The sequence below is a fragment of the Emys orbicularis genome, chromosome 13 (genome assembly GCF_028017835.1).
Source record: "Emys orbicularis isolate rEmyOrb1 chromosome 13, rEmyOrb1.hap1, whole genome shotgun sequence".
In the NCBI taxonomy this organism is placed as follows: Eukaryota; Metazoa; Chordata; order Testudines; family Emydidae; genus Emys; species Emys orbicularis.
The window spans coordinates 43,657,553-43,676,821 of NC_088695.1; the positions used below are offsets into that span (position 1 = coordinate 43,657,553).

General features: G+C 35.7%; 1 protein-coding gene and 1 non-coding gene across 2 annotated transcripts in view; both read right to left on the minus strand.

Annotated features, from left to right (window-relative positions):
* Nucleotides 1-19,269, minus strand: part of PRKCA (protein kinase C alpha) — a 295,766-nt gene that overhangs the window by 156,760 nt on the left and 119,737 nt on the right. The window contains exon 3 of the mRNA XM_065416263.1: nucleotides 14,327-14,409. Coding sequence (XP_065272335.1) covers nucleotides 14,327-14,409 — 83 coding nt within the window. The remainder of the gene's footprint in view (nucleotides 1-14,326; nucleotides 14,410-19,269) is intronic.
* On the minus strand, nucleotides 715-821 carry LOC135888539 (U6 spliceosomal RNA). The gene has a single exon (XR_010561882.1). It is a non-coding gene; the product is annotated as a U6 spliceosomal RNA (small nuclear RNA).

Genomic DNA, 19,269 nt, shown 5'->3' on the forward strand with positions numbered 1-19,269 from the left:
TCCAAGATCATATTTGTTGTACGACTTCTCTACTGCTGTCTCAGTCCCACAGTTCATAAAACTTGGCCATTTCCTGAGATCTGATATTAGACATGTAATTTAGCTGGTCTCATATATTGTGTTATATTTTATGTTTTTCCAAAGAGAAAAATGTTCTACTTATAAAGCAGCATTTTTGTCTTTAGGCCTTTCAACACTGTTTCACCAATTGGTACAAGCTGAGGTGGTTTGATACAGCCATTTTTCATGGCACATCAAAGTATACATTATTCATTTTTATATCTTTGCAGTACGATATAAAGTAGATTTTCAAGAAGATCCTGTAAATACTTTAAAAGGTCATTAAAGCACATGAATCACGCACCAAAAGCATAATATAACAAAAAACGAAAGGAACAAAATAAAATAATTAGAAATATCAATGGTTTTCATTAAGAAGTCAGCATTCAATAAAAGTTATTAGACAGCAGTATCTCACACCACAGTTACTTCCCTATGCTAAGAAGAAGAATCTTGGTGGTAAATGCTGTAAATTAAATGATGACTGCAGCAGCTCGTTAAGCATTCTGCTAAATACTGAATTTAGAATTGGAGTTTTTCTAAATTCTAAAAATTGAAATTAACTTTTCTTCAAGAGCCTATATTTCTCTCTACACAAATGGGATATTTGTATTTAGAAGCTTGATTAGTTACGCTGAATTTTAATTATTTCCCTGAAGTTTAGTTACATTTACAAATTTGCGTGTCATCCTTGCGCAGGGGCCATGCTAATCTTCTCTGTATACTTCCAATTTTAGTATATGTGCTGCTGAAGCAAGCACCCTAGGCAAAAGGCTAAAACATCTGTCAATCTTTAAGGCAAACACTGACCCTCTATTCTATTGATATTTAAGGAGGGAGGGAGTGAAGAGAGAGATTAAGGGTAAACAATGCTCTATTCTCCTACTGCACATCTCATTATAAAAGACACTGTCAGCACTTCTATCAGATTCCACCCACAAGACAAACTGGCAAGCACAATTTGTTTGCTACAGGGTAAGTGCACAATTACAGACCTGTGAAAATCTACAAGAATGCCAAACATTTTTAGAGAGACAAGGTGGGTGAGGTAATATCTTTTATTGGACCAACTTCAGTTGGTGAGAGAGAGAGAAGTTTTTGAGCCACACACAGGTCTCCTTCAGGTCTGGGAAAGGTACTCCCAGTGTTCCAGCAAAATGCAAGATGGAACAGATTGTTTAGCATAAGTAGTTAGCACCTACTGTAAGGGACCATTCAAGGTACAGGCCTGTTAACAACTTTACAGTCATAGGAGAAAAAGAGGGGGTTTAGTGGGTTATGGATTGTCGTAATAAGCCATAGATCCAGTCTTTCTGTTCAGTTCATGATTATTAGTGTCTAGCATAGTAATGAATTTAAGGTCCCAGGCTCATCTTTTGAAAGTGTTGTGCAGTTTTCCTTTGAGAATGAGGACAGACATCAGATATAGAGTGATCACTTTGTGAAAATATTTTTAGCACTTTCTGATTTTGAGGTGGTTCCTAAATCAAAATTAGATAAAAATCTCAATTTGCGGTAAGATGAGTGGGCTGGCATTTGTAGTGCACTATATTAGCCATATGGTACAATCAACAATTCTAAAATGTCTCATCAGCTATAGTATCTATCTTGTAAAGTACTGATAACTGTTTGTTTGGGGGGAGGGGAAGAGAAGGTGTGCAGTGAAATCTTCTGTATTACTGGTCTTAGCCAGTAAAGTCTCAGTTCCTTGATACTAATCACATTCCCCTACTGCAGGGGTTCTCAAGCTGGGGGTCGGGACCCCTCAGGCGGTCGCGAGGTTATTACATGGGGGGTCGCGAGCGATCAACCTCCACCCCAAATCCTGCTTTGCCTCCAGCATTTATAATGATGTTAAATATATAAAAAAGTGTTTTTAATTCATATGGGGGGGGTCACACTCAGATGCTTCCTATGTGAAAGGGGTCACCAGTAAAAAAAAAAGTTTGAGAGCCATTGCCCTACTGCAACCACCTATTGTGACAGAGAAAAAAATAAATCAAGTGGATGATTCAGAGTAGGTTGTTTCTAAAACTAATGTTGAGTATGCTGACCTGACCCAATCTCCATACTACCGACTTGCTATGGAAGAAAATACATTGGCGCCCCTCTGAGTTTGACACAAACAAAAATGCTGTCACTAGTATATTTTGGTACTATTGTCTCAGGTTCATTATCAGTTGTTTCTGATGTCCTTTTCAGCAGTAGCCTTAAAAAGGAGATATCTGTTGCACACTGTAGTGGATGCCTATAAGCCATTTTCTTTCTATGTAGAAGGAAAAGATGGACTTGACTACAAAGAAGAGGTTTCTACCCAGAGGGTGAAGAGGGGATACAGACTATTTGATAGGAGAGAACGCTGATCTCCACTAGGCAGCTGACCATGGACTAGAAGAGAAAAAAAATGGGAAGAGATTCTAATAGGCAAGGTAACAGCTTTGTACAAAGACATCTAGCCTGTTCTTGTGAGTCACTGCACAGCCCTTGCATAGACAAGAATAGAGCTGAGCATTCTCACTATGAATTTCTTGGTTGTATCTGTTTCTTCTCTCTTCAAACAAGTCAGTATATGATTTTAAATTTAGCTATAGTTACTAAGGTGCTGATGATTCCAGGAGATATGAAAGGTTCTTTCACCGAAGGGAGAGGGAGCAAGCAGTAGGATCAACTGACCCAAAAGTGCCACAGTCACAAAAAGTTGTTTGAGGCTGCTCTAAAGGAAGCCACACATTGACATAATGACATTACAAGGTGCCACTACATGGTAACACTGAGTAACGCAGTATTTGCCTTCTTTATAATCAAGGAGATGGTGGCAATAATCATGAAGTGTATCAAAACAGAATTTAAACCTATGTAACCTGTAGTTCTAAGCTAGCCCATTAAAATACCAAACTATAAAACTATATGGAAGGATACACAATAGTAAAAGTCACACAACCCACCTTACTTGGTTTTCACTAGTTCCTTTCAAATTATATCATGAATAATCTGAGTCATATAATTACATGCACCAGTAAGCGGATTTCTTTATCTTCCAATAATTATAAAAATATGAATTCATAAGATGACACAAAAGGAAATGATAAATTCTGCTGATATTAACTTAGTAGGCAGAAGGTTTAGAGTGTGGTTTTCTCCATGAGAAGGCTACCTGATGTACATGAAAGAGATTCTCTCCATGTCAGAGGGGCGGTTGTGCTGTATAACAGAGCTACTTGCTGATCTGTTGCCATGCCAACAGCAGCATCAGATGGGCAAAGAATGAAGAGAAAGATAAAAGGCCTTTTAAAACTGTTATAAAAAAAGAGTACACATTGCTTTGGCTACTTCAAGCATGTCAGGGTTTATTTTTCAAAAAGAATAAAGTGAATTATTATGGAAACTATGGATATATTGACAAATTTAGATTGCTATACACCATGTCTCTCTGCAACCTTCCAGTACAAATAAGATCCAATAGTGACCACCTTAATTAGTACTACTAAAGATATTTTAATTTTTTCCCTTTTTTTAGTCTTGCAACCATTAATATACTTTTTTAAACAATGTTTATATAAATATTCATGTAAGAACATTTCTCTGTATTTCAAGGTTCATAATGTAACATCTTTAAAAATGTATCAAGTGGGAAACTATATCTTTAGTTAGTCTGCAAATATCCTCTCTCTGTCTCCAACTAGCAGTTTTGTTACTTATCACTAAATTCTCACTTCTGTTGACATACTGTGACTACGAGTGTTCTAAACAGAGCGTAGTCTTTTCTTATATTGGATTTTGGCAGTCCATCATGGCTAAGGGTATTTCTCCTTACCCCAGCTCATCCATGCCAGAGTCAGAAGATAAACATATGAAAAAAAGACTGGTTCAAAGGTTTTTCCTCTCCCTAAATGAAATCTCCGTTACTGAACCTCCATTTCCTTCCCATTACTTTCACCCATCCCCTACAACATAATTTACAGTAATCTGCAACAAAGACGGTCCTGTGCTGTGTAATTACAGCTATATCTGGACCTAATGCTAATTCTGGCACTTTTAGCAGTCTTCTTAAAAGGTGAAGTCTCTTATTCTCCATCTCGAGCCAAGTCTATTTTTATAGCACTCCTATTCTTTCATATTTCTAAGAAAAAATTATCCTATTTCAAGAAGTATAAGAGAAACATAAGCCTATTTTACTTGTGCTACCGAAATTAATCATTCTTGATGTTTTACTTCCATATTATGAACTTCTGCAGAAGAGAAGAATAGCATTTACTAAACATTCTAGCATGGGTTTCTATGCTTTAAATACTTCCGATATACAGTACTACACATAGTTTTCAACGAAGTACTGTTGAAAAGCCAAAACTCAGGGTAACCTCAAAAGCAAGCATATTAGGAGTCTGAGCACAACAATACCTAATGCATATCTGACAAAACACAACAACATTTAAGAGCTCTGTTTATTATTATTCTTTTTACAGAGATTACCATTGAAAAAGAGAGTCATATCTTTTATTCCAGGATTAAATAGCATGCACAGGTAAGTAACAAGGGGATAACAACAGATAAGTAATTGTGACAAATTCCACTGAATACTTCAATGAATTAAGCAAAATATACAGCACAGCTTAATGAAGCATAAGCCACTTCATATCCCTGCCCCCACTAATGAAATAAGAGATTATTAAATTTGTCTCTCTCAAGTAGATAAATGTTGAAACAGATTCTTTTACTAACCATATACCAAAATAAGTAAATTAGTGTTAGAGATTTAACTATTAACTACAAAAACTAATCAGAAAATGCAATACAATAAAATAATTCACATGGCACTTTACAATTCGCAGATGAATTAAAATGAGTTTCACAAAAATTAAATAGTTGCTCAGAAATTAATAGTACCCCACTGCATTTTTAAAAAAATAATAAATAAATCCAATTTCTCATGGGTCTTGAGGAGAGGAACTCCTTCTTATGGACTATCGCAAGCCTGAAGCATCAGGACTTCCCATTGAACGGGACGGTGGGTAGGGCTGTGGAGCTTGGTTCTGAAGCCACAGACTAAAGGCGCATTGAGGCCTCCCAAGGTCTACTTGAAACAGATATGCCACCTTGTGATCACTTAGGTTCTTCAGAAACAGGGCAGGAGCAGAACATCAGGACCATATTTTAAACATAAGGAAATTCTCATGGAAACACTTTAAGGTGAAGTTAAGGTTCCTAGAACATGAGTGGTTTGAGTGAAAGAATGTTCGAGTAAAAACAAAAACAAAAACCCTACTAAATGTTAGAAACTAGGGAAAAGCAGAACTAAAAAGTTAATTTTCTGAAAAATAGCACAAATCCATATTTAAATCCATATTAGAATAGGTAGGAAAAATTCTGACCATATCTGGAAGCCATGCTAGCTCCGTGTCTAATACAACACTTGGGGAATTGGCTACCACATGGAATCATAGGAACTGATCTGTTGAGATGATGATCATTGCCTACAGACTCATCACTTGAGTGAGCTGAGTCCTTATGAATGGTGGGGAATGACTGCCTTTGGCATGCTATTTGTCTCAACAGGAATTTGTAAAAATTCTTGTGTGTACACTGTGCCCATAAAGTAAGCTACAATGGAGCCTATCCAGTGTTTTTGTGGGAATAGGCACCTGTGGAAGTAGATAAAAGATTTATACAGAAGATTCTTTGTTTCACCCTACCAGGCCACACTCTTGTAACATCATTTTAAATCTGGGTTTATCCCAAATTACTATTTCTCCATGAAAAAAGGATTGAAATTAAATTATAGATAGTTTGAGCCACACAATCCTGGCAAGCAACAGGAAGAAAGATCTGGCTATCTCGTCTTATAAATAGCTTTATGAAATCCTCCTCTACTTCCAATCCACTATGTTTTTTCATGGTCTATTTTAGTAACCCATAGAGCGACCTTCTTAAGAATAAATGAGTCATGTTGTACTGTCAAGGCTAGAAGCCTAAAAATCAAACTCCTCAACACACATTATCCATCTAATGTCTAAATCTCACTTTTTAACCCCAGGTAAACATGCTAAAAAACTTTTTGACTTTGATTAAATAAAGCACTTTATTCATTTTTTGTTTTCTTAACTTTGCCCCATAAAGTCAAACTCAGTTTGCTCTCAAATACCCTGTATCACATTTTACTGGAATCAATATAAAGTCAAGATTAATTTTCACCAGTTCTTCCCAGATATGTGGTGCCCATTTAAATGTATAACCCAGGGAATGAGAACTAAATCATCGAAGAGATAGGGAGAACCTGTAATTTGCAAAGGGGATTTAGAGCCTTAGGATCTTAAATTCTACTGGATTTTCCAATGAAAATTAGGATCCTAAATACCTACATGACTTTTGAAAATGGGATTTGGGCTCCTAAATCACTTAGGTTTTTAGCCAATTTTACACTTTATGGGTTGTGAGGTTCTTTGTTGTGTTTTGTTATTAGCAAGAAGGGTAAAGTAAGTACCACCACGTGTATATGAAACGGACAGACACAGGGGATAAGAAACACTTCGTCTGGATTTTCAATATCACGATAATGTGCTGGACCGATACCAAGTTTCTCATAATAGAGTGGCAAAAAGATATTCTACCAGCCAATTCTGTTGAAGGCTCACCCTGCATCTATAAGGAAACCTGGATGGCTACTTCCTGGATTGTTTAAATTTATTTAGTGAATAGGCAGGCTAATAGTAGCATATATTTGCTTAAGTAATACCACCATGTATCTAGTCTCCTATACTGAATTGATGTTATACCTCACTCGTCACTAACTGCAAGTGTCAGGAGCTTTTAAGCAGGAGTATAATTTGTATGAATTGCCTCTGTGATTACCTTTTTTATCAAAGTCAATGCTGCTTTCTAACTTGCTGGCTGATAATGATCCACAGCTGCTCTGAAAATGCTCTCTCAACAAACAGTGGAAAGAGTGGAATTTAAATATTTAAGAGCAGTTATAAGCCAAGGAAGGTCATACTTAAAATTTCAGAAACATGTATTTGAGGGCACACTGCTAGTATTTTAACCAGGTTTTTACTGTGCACAAGAAAGAAACACAGTGCGAAGCCTTTTCTGCATGGTTTGTGTGCCAGTATTATGCTGCAGATCTCTATTCAGAGGACAAATTTAGGAGGAGGAGGAGATGATGATAGTGGTGAAAGCTGGATAGGTGTACACCTCTGGATCATTCTTATCCCTATCAAAAATTTGTGATTGCACTTAGTGCACAGAGCATCTTCCACCAACATCTCTCTTTCTACCTTCCCAGACTACCAAGAGTAGCAAACAAGGCTTCAATATTATTCTGATTTGGTCACATTAAGATACTTAAGCCGTAACAGACAGAGCTTTGTGTAGTTTCACTTCACAGGATCTCTTGTGAACACTTTCTGCAGTTCAAATGTGTGGGGGGTTCAAGTCTCAGAGTCTAGCTTTGAGTTCAGGAATCAAAAGCATTAAACATCTCTAAGTCAAACTCAGTTGAAACGGCCATCTCGTTCTCTCTCTCTCTCTCTCTCTGATGCCCTGTGGAATTGTAAATTTAGTCTGATTTCAAAGAAAAGATACAAAAGTGGCCTACAGTTTCACCAAAAAGGTTTGCAAAACTTCAGTGACCTTCTGAGGTACCCGAGGTTTGAATATGTAACAAAAAACGAAAGCAGCAGACAAATGCTGTGTGATTTTGAGCTTTGTTCCCTACATTCTGCACAGTGAAGCAATGGGAGGTCCTCTTAACATTGGAAATTCTCTTGTCATTATCAAATCTGGCATGTAAATAAATCCCAACCACTCTATAGAAAGTGATGTACCATTTTAAGATTTCAGTGTATTTCTCAAAAGGTAGATGAGGGGCATTACTGCACTGACACCAGATTATTGTTACTAATACAAGCAGGGCTCTCTGCAAACATTTCTAACTTTAATATATTATAATTATTCAATACATCCCTTCTGTCCAAGAGGGACACAACTTGTTTTCCCTTTTTTGTTGTAAATGCCTCTGGATACAGATTATATGACTTCCTGCTCTCTACCAATCTTTCTAGAATGTAAAAAACCGTGACATTTCCTCAAGCGTATAGTCCTCTTTTTAACTGTAGGATGGCTAGTTGGGTTTTTTTTTTAATCCTGCTGTTCTCTATCAATCTAATAGCCCTTTACAGAGTGATTAAAATGGGTACATATTTTGAGTGTCTCTGCCAGGAATTGTTTAATTGTTGAAAGAAATCATGCATCAACAGATATAGAAAGAATGCAAAATGTGGTACATTTGAATTTGTTATCTCACACTGCTGGTACAACACTGACTTCACGATCTAGGATAGTAAAACTAAGGGAAGGCCCTTGAGATCTAAGCCATACATCCACAAGGACCTTACTGGCAGTGCTATGACCTTTGTTCAAATCACAGATGCAAAGCGTGTAGCTTGTTTTCTAATGTCTCTGACATTGGCCATAATAGATGTTGAGCTTGAAATTACACTTTGTTGGATTTCCACAGGAAAGTGATATTCAAGGCAAAAGGCATCATCTGCTTCTTTATGTCTGAAGTGGAAATCTAAATTCTTCCTCCTTCCCCAATATATTTTTTTAAAATAAACATAACAAAAAGAGCGGATTCATACATTTAATTAATAGGTCGATGTAATGAGCACTGGCAAAGTAAGTTTCATTTGATTTGCTTATTTTCTTGCAAATGCTGTTAATGTCACTGCTCCCATAATTTCTGCCTCCTCTATCTTCTAGGAAATGTATTTAATAATGGAAACAAAGTATGCTTCGAGGCACTATACCTCTCTCTCTACACAAAAATCACTTTCTTGAAAAAAGAGAGAGAAAGATCATGCATTGTGTATAAAACTGGTCTGGAAACAGACAAAGCACACTCTTTCACAAAATGGCACTATATTATTTTCCTTGGGAGTATTTAAGTATAAATGAAAGACTATTTTCATCTCAAAAACTTGGAGAATCTGAAATGCAAGTTAACTAGACACCTGAATGAAATGACAACGAATATATCAGACAATTATATAAATACTAAAGCATTTTTATAATTAATATCCTTTTCACAAAAATCATCATATGGTACATTGGAAACTCTAGGGCATGGAAACAGTGTTCTGCATTCCAGGGGTATGCAAATTGTACTAACTTAGGTAGTAATAACATAACAGAGTAAAATACTAAAATGTAAACATTATAAAACCTACCAAACATCTTAGTAAATTGAAGCGTAACAGTCTATAACCCTCTTCATTTACTAGTACCTATTGTTGTACAGAAGATTATTAAACATTTATTTTCTGTATTATTCTTACAGGAAATAACACACCATGCTTTGGGGATTAAATGTATGTCAACTTTGAAACTAATCATTTGATAACCCAAATGAAGTATTTAAACACTGTCTCCAAAATCCAGACAGGAAATGTAACATGCAATATTAAAAATGATTAACAACTTTCCAGATAATGGATTCTACAACAGTTAAGAGAGGCTTCATCCGATTAAATGGCCTCACACTTTCATTTGCAATGCTGCACTGCAGAAAAGAAAAGCCAAGAGTGTCCACTGAAGAATACACACTTGAAGTATCAAAGGCAGATTTATAGCCCAGGTATATAAACTAATTCACCACTAGTACAAAGGACCTTTCTCCACGTTCCCAAGCCTAACAGCTCACTGCCTCTGATGTTGATTTTAAATGCACCATGTTCTTTACTAACCTCTTATTCTCATAGGTGAATAATAATGTAATCATATTTTAACTCGTTTATTCCTTTCAGTTTTTAAAAGAATCTAAAACCTAAAGTAACGGTTTATTATTTGTAGTCACACATGGTATTTAGAGTACTGGTAATAAGACACACACAACACTGTGGATGAAATCCTGGCCCTGTTGAAACCAACAGGAGTTGTGACACTGAATTCAATACCTCTGCTCCAAAAAACATAGGCTAACGGAAAGCACAACATAGTAAGCTGGTGATGTTGCCTATCTTGTTGAGTCCAATGTGGTGGTGGTCTCTCTTAACTGCTGCAAATTGATTCTTCACCCACACCTTGAAGTATAAAATTTTGCCTACTAAAATGTCAGGTAATATCAGGCTCCAACACAATTAAGTCAAGTAGCAGAAGACAGAGTTAAATTTGGGTGGCAGCACACAAGTAGTGCAGAACAGGTGCATGGGTGGTAGTGATTTGAAGAAGGGAACATTTGGGACACCACTGATTAAGAAGCTGTTTCACATGGGAAAGAGATGGAAGTGTCAAGAATGGAGGATGAAAAGAAAGGGAGCGATTAGGAGGAAGACTACCCCCAAGGCACTGGGAAGGGCATAAGAAGAAACAGAAGGGTGGAGTGCTTTAAATGGCATGCCGAGATGCTGGAACTGAATGAGGGGGAATAAGGGGGAGCCAGGGCACACAGATAAGGAGATGAAGGGAAGGAGGTCAGAGCAATAGGAGAAGATTATTTTTAATCCCAGGAAGATGAATTTAGCCACAGTATTTGGGTCAGTATGAAGCTTCATGTATACTAAAGAATTGCACTGTTGCAACTTGAAGCTGTTCAGTCACATGGGTGCAAGTTGGCACAGTGCTGCATGTCCACACTATCCATCCAGTTTTGAGTACGATGTAAAACACAGTAGTCCTGAGCATCTGAGGTCCACGTCAGATGTAACCGAGAACTTTCAGGTGGCAAACCTGCATGCAGCCATGATTCCTTAAAAATGGAAAGCTGAGGAGACGAACTTTTATGAGCCTCTGATACTCAGGACTAGCTGGTCTGTGGCAAAAGTATATAACGCACAGGCTTAACACATGTACTTGTATCTCATCTCATAACTCAGACCATGCTCTAATCACCAGATCACATGCCGTTCCTCTTTACAAACAAATATTTAAATATATCCTGTATATAGAGAATACGGTACTTTATTTCCTTTGAGACACCTTAGATTCTAGTGTGAAATGTGTCCTCATAGACCGATCATTAAAAGAGAGCTAGATTGTTGGTACAGACTTATGTTTTGCATTTGCAAGAAACTAATAATTCTACTATGCAAATGTGTACTATTTCACTGCTTTTGGAGAAAGCCGCTGCTTATCTCCAGCATAAATTATACTAAAAGTTATACAAATCAGAGGACTCAGAGTCTAATCAGGATAACAGCGCTTACCACCTGAAACTCATTTCACTTTCCAAAACAAGAAAAGCCTTCAAAGACATATTTGCTTTTGACAAAAGCTATTAATTTCACATGTAAATTCTTAAAAACAACCCAAGCTTTCAGAGTTTATAACCAACAGAGAGTTTATAATCCTCCATATAACTTTTTGTTCATCCATTATTTACTGATCTAGTAAATACCACGTTAAAAATGTGCATGAGAAGCTCATTAAAATCTAGTGACACGAGTATAGTTTACTGGTACATGTCATCTGCAATAGATAATGCTCTATAATCTAGAGCCTAAATGGGATATAAGAAACAAAACAGAGTGTTTCAGACAAAGGAAACTTCAGAATGTATTGTTCCTATAAACAGATGTTAAATTACTTCACTGTATAATAGAATTTATAATCCTGAAGGTTTCTATGTGAACAAGCAACATCAGTTTATTATTTCAGTAGGGTGCAATAAAGTTCTCATTTTACTTGCAACTTGTAATGAACTGGAGACCAATTATAAAAAGCCAAAGGTTTCTCACCAGAAATGCTATGCATACATAAAACTATTGATAAAGCTCTTAAAAATGAAGTAGAATCTTTCCAGTTCACTAATGACTACCAGACCACAGCAGACTAGAGTATTTTGCAAGTGATCAAACTAGAAAGCAAATATAATACTTCACAAAATGCACTTTGCTAATTTATTTCAGTAATTTTCATTTATGAAGCATAGATACAGTAATTGAAATTAATGTACTGATCATTATTACAGCATACATTGTAAAAAAACAAAAAACACACCATATCCTAGTAATATAAAACCTTACCACAGCGCTCAGTGACTGAATCCTTTCTGAGAAAGGGGATGAGGAAGATGTTGTTTTTAAATAACTGTAAATTAGCACGGTTCTACTTTAAATACACAGGGAAAATTCAGGAAGACTAACCTATCTTCAAAATGGTAATGTGCTCTGCAAGGGCAGACTCCTGTAACTATCTGGAAACCCACTAACTTATGTGGTTCCATGCAGGGACAGGGGACCACCAATATGGAACTTCTAGCAAGGGCCTTAGTGTTAACACTACAGACAGTGTTGCTCTAGATACGTAGCAAGATCCCTCTCCTGCTGTATGTTGCAGTTGTGCAGTTTAAAGCACAGGACCAGGGGCTAAAACATAAAATATATTTGACTGTACTATATACTATTAAATAATTCTCTGGTGTTTATAAATATGGATGTACATACACACATGTAAAATGTGCAGTAAATATGAAATGTGCACAGCACCTTGAAATACAGAATAGTTTGTGATCAAGTGATTTATAAAAAGGGCCACATTAAGATCCTTTAAAGTTTCTACTGATTGTTTTCTTAATGATGAAATTACTTTTTGCCCCCATTGCATAGTGAGTTATAAAACTGGCTTCTACATAAAAGTATGCCTAATTTTTTTCAAACATTTTAATTTTTAAAAATTGTTTCAAATGGCTCATTCTTCACTGTTCAATACAAAGAAATGGGCTCATGAGGCTGGTAAAAATTACCATATTTAAATTTTCTTTCTAGTTATGCAAATTATTTCCCACAAGTTTGGATTCAGCCATCCAGTTAACATCTTCTGAAATATTTAGCAAACAGTTGGTTCATCTCAAGTCCAATACTGCTCTAATCATTTACTGTGACAATTTTAATCACTATTAACTGCTGATGCATGCGCTAAAATTCATACTTCTCATCCTCTTATGTGGCATCTGCATCTTTCCTGCAAACTTATTACAGATTTGTTTATATGTTGTTGCTAGAAAAAAATGATTTGAAATAAATACCACAGGCCAGAGAAAAATCTTTACATGAAAAAGAGGGAGCATTTTCTAACTGATCCCAAATTTTAGACCCCATTAATTTGAATGTGTCATTTGAAAGACATCCTATTCAGTTGTTCACCAGTAAAACTTAGAAGAATATCTAAAGGATATGGGACTCTCAAAATTTGCATCCTTCCAAAGAAGGGATGAGGCAAATGAATAAAACTATAGATTTGTAAGTGATGACAACACATCCATTTCAGAACTAAGAAAATATATAAATGCTTAAATATATTTAATTGTAATTGCACCTTTCATTACTGCTGATTAATAAAGTGAAATTACTTCCTTACACTGTCTTTTTATATTTAACTCGAAGAATGAAGTTTATTTTTGATTAATTATTATGTTGATTGCATTCTTTAATAATGAATGGCAAACTACAAAAAGACATTTCCCTCTTTTATTCTGAAAAACAAAGTTACATAGGATGACAACAATCATATTTTAGACGTGTGCGCACACACTTCCCATGGGAAAAACAGTGAACATTTTCATGTAACCATGAGCTATGTGACAAATCAGTCCAGTTACTGTTTAGCCCTACATCACTGAGGTCTGCAACAACTGAGGCCTGCAACAGTTACGTCCTCACTGCAGAGTTAGTTTGAGTTATCTATATAGCTTGAATGAGATGGCCAACTGCAAAGTAACACTCCAGCAACAGAGTTATTGTGTTAGGAGCACAGAGTAAATGTATCCCTACTGCATTACTAGCTCAAATATGAGGAGCACCTGAGCTTTGATTCATACCTTCCCCCTCTCCCACATTGGCCAGCTAGCTCAAGTTTAAAGCACTCTCTAACTCAAGCCAATTCTAATTTTGTAATTTCAAAAGGAAAATTCTTACGTATTGAAAATGCGTGGCCATAACAGAGATACTGCCTGCATCGAGAAATATCAGTGTATATAATACTACAAACATTGACTTTTTGCTTGGGTGAACATATCACCATCCTGTTTTGTTTGAGGGAATACTGCCCTCTGTTATGATGTGGTCAATATTTACCTCAGCTTTGCTTACTAAAATGGATATTTCAAGTCTATACATCCTTATATTCATTTCAATAGATTGTTCTATTCCCAATAACTTAAAACTCTATTATAGAGTGGCAATTTTGATGATCTTTGCAGTGAGGCATTACTGTTAGGAGCAACACAGTTTAAAAAAAAAACATATCAAAATACATCACGTTCTAAGGTACTTACATCAGTGTCAGGCCCTTTGTCTGCACCAGGACAAGAAAACGTAACAAATTCATGGCACCTCTTGTGAACCACAAAACAGCAAACTAGTTAAAAAAAAAAGGGGAGGGGAAACAACAGTTAGAGTGGCACAGATTTACTAAATCTTTACTGTTGAAACAAATTTAGTTTCACTGAAATCAGTGTATGGAGGAGGGAACTTCAGAAAGTTAGGATACTTTGAATTAAAAAGTGACAATTCTCCTTGATGTTTACATGTGCGTGTACCTGTTTAGTGCTGGTATTACAACTTGTCTATTTTTGAAATACTGCAAAGTATATGAAAGTCACTGTTTGCTCTGCTACAAAAATGACTTGTGGACATAATATTATTTCAGTTTTGCAGCCAGGGAGTTATCTGGTTACAGATTTGAAAGAAACTTCTCCTGCTATAACATGATGTAATATAGGCCCAGCAGATCTTCCAATGTTGGCATTTTATTTTATGGAACACTTGGACTTTTCAGCCGGCCTCTCCTCAAATCTTTATATCTTTTACTCTATAGCGTACAGCTTTTAAACAAAGGAAAACCCAGCCACTTGGTCAGAACCAATATTTTCCTGAGGGAGTTATATCATTACATGTTAATGTTTTTATGTTCCGCGCCATAGGTGAATACAAAATTACAAGGATATTACTGCTGTTCATGCAGTCTTATGGAAAAGGTGGTTCTCTTGTGTATATACCTTGCAAACACTAGTTATGTTACATCAGTCAGTGTATTCTCCCTGGTAACTTTGATTTAAGCATCATCACATTGCATAAACATCCTGCTAGAACCATTTTAGACAGTGCAACTTGTAAGGAAACTCCTCTAAATCATTATTTATAGATTACACTCTATTTTATTCTATGTCAGACTGAAAGTTCTTGATTAGATTCAACTACTTAATAATTCAGGAAGAAACTACGGAGCTTATTTGTAACACTTAAGCCATAAAAAAACTTCAGGCAATTCTACCTCAAAAATGCTCTACCTTGTTACAGCTAGAGGAAATCCTAAAACAAATGCAGAGATGTCATAGCTCTATAAATAATTTCCCCTATAAATATGGTGAGTGAGGACAGGGGAAGAGGAGAAAGAGTGAATGGAAAGAGAATTCACAAATTTAAAGGCCAGAATAACACAGTCCAAAGCATTTTACCCAGGAATTATTCTTCCCTACTATGTAAGTGGACACTATCAAGCCAAGTAACTTGTTTCAAAATCTGGACTTTGGGGCATACAGAAATATAGACATTACCCTGTGAAGATTGGTGCTCTGTTTACAACAATATAAAGTTTTTGCTTATTTAAAATTATGTTAGGAGCATTATTTTTAATATTTTTAAATGACTGTTGCATTGCTGTGGTTAACTTTTGTTAAGCCTAAAGTTTAAAGTAACTTTGACTCTTTAAATGCGCACTTGGACTAAAAGTCACTGTTGATTGGCAAACTGGGTCAGGATTTGTCACGTTAAATACAGTAATGAAGAGCTTTTTCAAAACTTAAATGCATGTGAGTATTTACTTTTTCCTTATTTAGCTTCTCATGTATTTCATGTAGTCAGTTGGCGTGTTTCATGGGACATAAACATGGCCATTGTTGGCTCCACTTCAGACATTCCCCACACTTCCCCTGAAAATTCGCCACTGCCAACAGGTATGTACGGGGCCTCCTAATAAGTACTCATGGGTTTAAGGAGATGTGTATTTGAAGCCGGAAAAGGATTTATTTCCTCCTTGCAGAGCTTTTCTTTGCCCACAACAATCAATTTTGCCGCCTTTTACAGGCGACGGGAATTGTCCAAGAGGGAGCATAGCTTTTGTCCCCCCTAAGTCCTACCCCACAAAGGTGCACTATTTGAAGTGGCCAGTGCCACTTATTAATCAATTCTGAGGCAAGACATGTCATTAAGCCGAGTTACAGTTGTAAATCTCTATCAGTCTCTGACAGAAGGAGAAATCTAAAAGATCTCTGTGGTTATCTGAAAAACCCATAAATGTTAGACACATTAGAAGTTATAAATACTGTATAATACGCAAAGAGATATTACATGATTAATTATATTCTTTAGGTTGGATGATGCATAAACTGTCAACACCAGTAATGAGAATAATACACTTGATAATCAGTCCTCATTGCTATTTTCAAAGACATAACATACTTCAAGACTATAAAATTACAATCTCAATATGTAACTTTTCATCAGAACGAGTTTCACGACAATTTATCTGTGATGGCTTTTATGCTGCAAGACACACATGAATAAACAGTAAATTGCTTTCTTCATGCATTCAAAAGTTGTCAACATGCATACAGCCGATTCATAAAATTTACTGAAGTAATTTGATACAGAGAAATAAGTTTTCTACTCCCACTTGGCTATTTGCAGCCAAGGTCTGTTACCATATTCCTATAAAAAAATAAGGTCTGTTACCATATTCCTATAAAATCCTTTCAGCTTCATCTGCAATCAAGTGCAGCACCTCAATATATATCATAATAATTATCAAAATTTAAGCAAAATTAAACATGATCAGATAATGTAAAATACAAAGAGCTAACTGCCTTGTCAACAATGTGAAAACAAGTAACCACTTACAAAATGATATAACATCAAATCAACAATGTGTCCTGTGGTCCTTTACAGCTGAAAGAATGGTTACTACCTGTATCTTAGGGTAGGACAGAGTGTAGTACAGTAAATGTATTATAGTGGCAAAAGAGACCATGTTATGATACCATATGGCGGTAGTGATAATAGGAGTTACTAGATAGCTACAACTGTTTTCAGTAAAGAGGAAGCCACAGTACCCACAAAATATCATGCAATATTTAACATCAAATGTGTAAATGTTACTTAATACCACTGCCTATTATGGGCATGGAAGTCAAACATCCATGTAGTGATTAGTTAGCAAAATGTGATAAATTCATCCTTGATGCAGCTTCATTTTGTATGGACTTCAACTGTTACACCAATGATGAATTTGGCAGTTTGTTGACCAAGTCTCCGCGTAGCTCGAAACCTTGTCTGTCTCTTCTACCAAATGAAGTTGGTCCAGTAAGAGATATTATCTCATCCACATTGTCTCTCTCATATCCTGGGACCAACATGGCTACAACAACATTGCAAACATTAATTTTAATATGCAGTTAGCAAAACTGCATCACTTGAGGACTAATGTTCTCTAACAGTTTGCCAGCTCTATTTTTATAGCAGATCTATAACACCACTAATGAAAGTTCCACATTACCATACCTACATCAGTGCACATACACAGAGCTATAATTTTATTCAATTCAGAGAAGTGAAATAAAATGGTACAAAAAAGATAAATGAGTACTGAGAAAAAAAAGTTTTCTAGCAGTCAGTGATCTCTGTATGCTTTGAGGGCAAACTAGACAAATGCAATCCATTCTGTCACAAAGAATGTAACGTGTCTGAATACTGCTCTTTACATGGAAATGAACAGTGAAAGATAAGTACAAAGAAGTTGAAGTATTAAATCTTTGAGTAGGCCACTACCTTTTGGTTTTAAGGAAGTACAATTGCTCTGTTGCTAAAGATCCCACATGGCCGAAATACATTTGACCTCATGTTTTAAATGTGTCATCTTAAAAACATATTTCACTTGTTAAAGTTCATTTTCAGAGTCATAAATCAATGTGCAACTTGACTTATGTGCAGGGAGTGCAAAGTCTATTGAAAATGTATTAGCACATTTAAGACTAAGAGGATTATCACAATGCAAAAGAATGCATTGCTTGTAATGGTTTTCTGTCTCCTCACACAAAATAGGATACATACCCAATAAATAGGGTATGTATACAGTATATTTTCAATATGTAGTCAAGGGACTGACATGTTTATTCATACATATAAGACCAATTAAGTTTGTATTAGACATTACAATTCTAATGCTACTTCATTTTTATTGAACAAAGTTTTCCATTAATATGCAGACTTGTATCATGATCCTGCACACACTTACGTATATCAGCAGCCCCATTCAACTCAATTATTCTGTTCAGGTGCATAAAGGTTCTCAAATGCATAAATGTTTTTAGGACAGGGGCTTCAGGTTGGTGATGTATTTGTATATCGTACAAACAGTTTCTCATAGAGGAAAGTGTCAAAATGTTACCATGTAACACAACGTTCTCTTCAATTGCATTTAATAAAAGGGTATAAATTCTTTTACCGGTTATTGAAATAAAAAGTTAAATTTATTATTATGCTTTGAACTTTGCTATAATTTATGTTTTTTTACATGAACTCTCCTATCTGGAATAAATAAATTAAATGTCATCATAAATTAGGGGGGAGATGGTACTCTCTATAGTAGTGCAATATCTTTAGTAATAGAAAAATCTACTGTATATTATATTTGCATGTTAAAATAAAATAATCAGGTTCAGTTTTGTATCTCAGAAAACAATATTTTTCTGGGATCCGTTGTAGAGCTGTAAGAAAAACAAACGAACAAATGTTTTATATGTATTAAATGCTAAGGAATGGCACCCTGCACATACTTTATGATTGGTTTTTAGCTGAGCATTTCTAGAATGCTCAGACTAACATTTGAATAATTTCTAAAGAAGTAGAATGTTTGTTCTGAGGACAAAACACAAACAAAAAGCGTATATATCTTCTGTTTAAATAAAAAAGTTTAATTTATCAAAATCTAGCTCATTTTGAAAAGCCGCAGAGTTACAATTGATAGAACATGTACAGAAGGTTAACAGTGAAAAGAATACAATTTTAGTTTTATAACGAGTTCAAGATCAGTCATGGAAAAAAGTATGGTAGGAAGAGAATTAATCTGGATGACAAATAGAGCAATGAAGGGTAAACTGAAATTTATGAAGGAGGTGGGGACAAGTTTTGCTAGAACAGTGACTGCCTTTGCTCTGTAGGT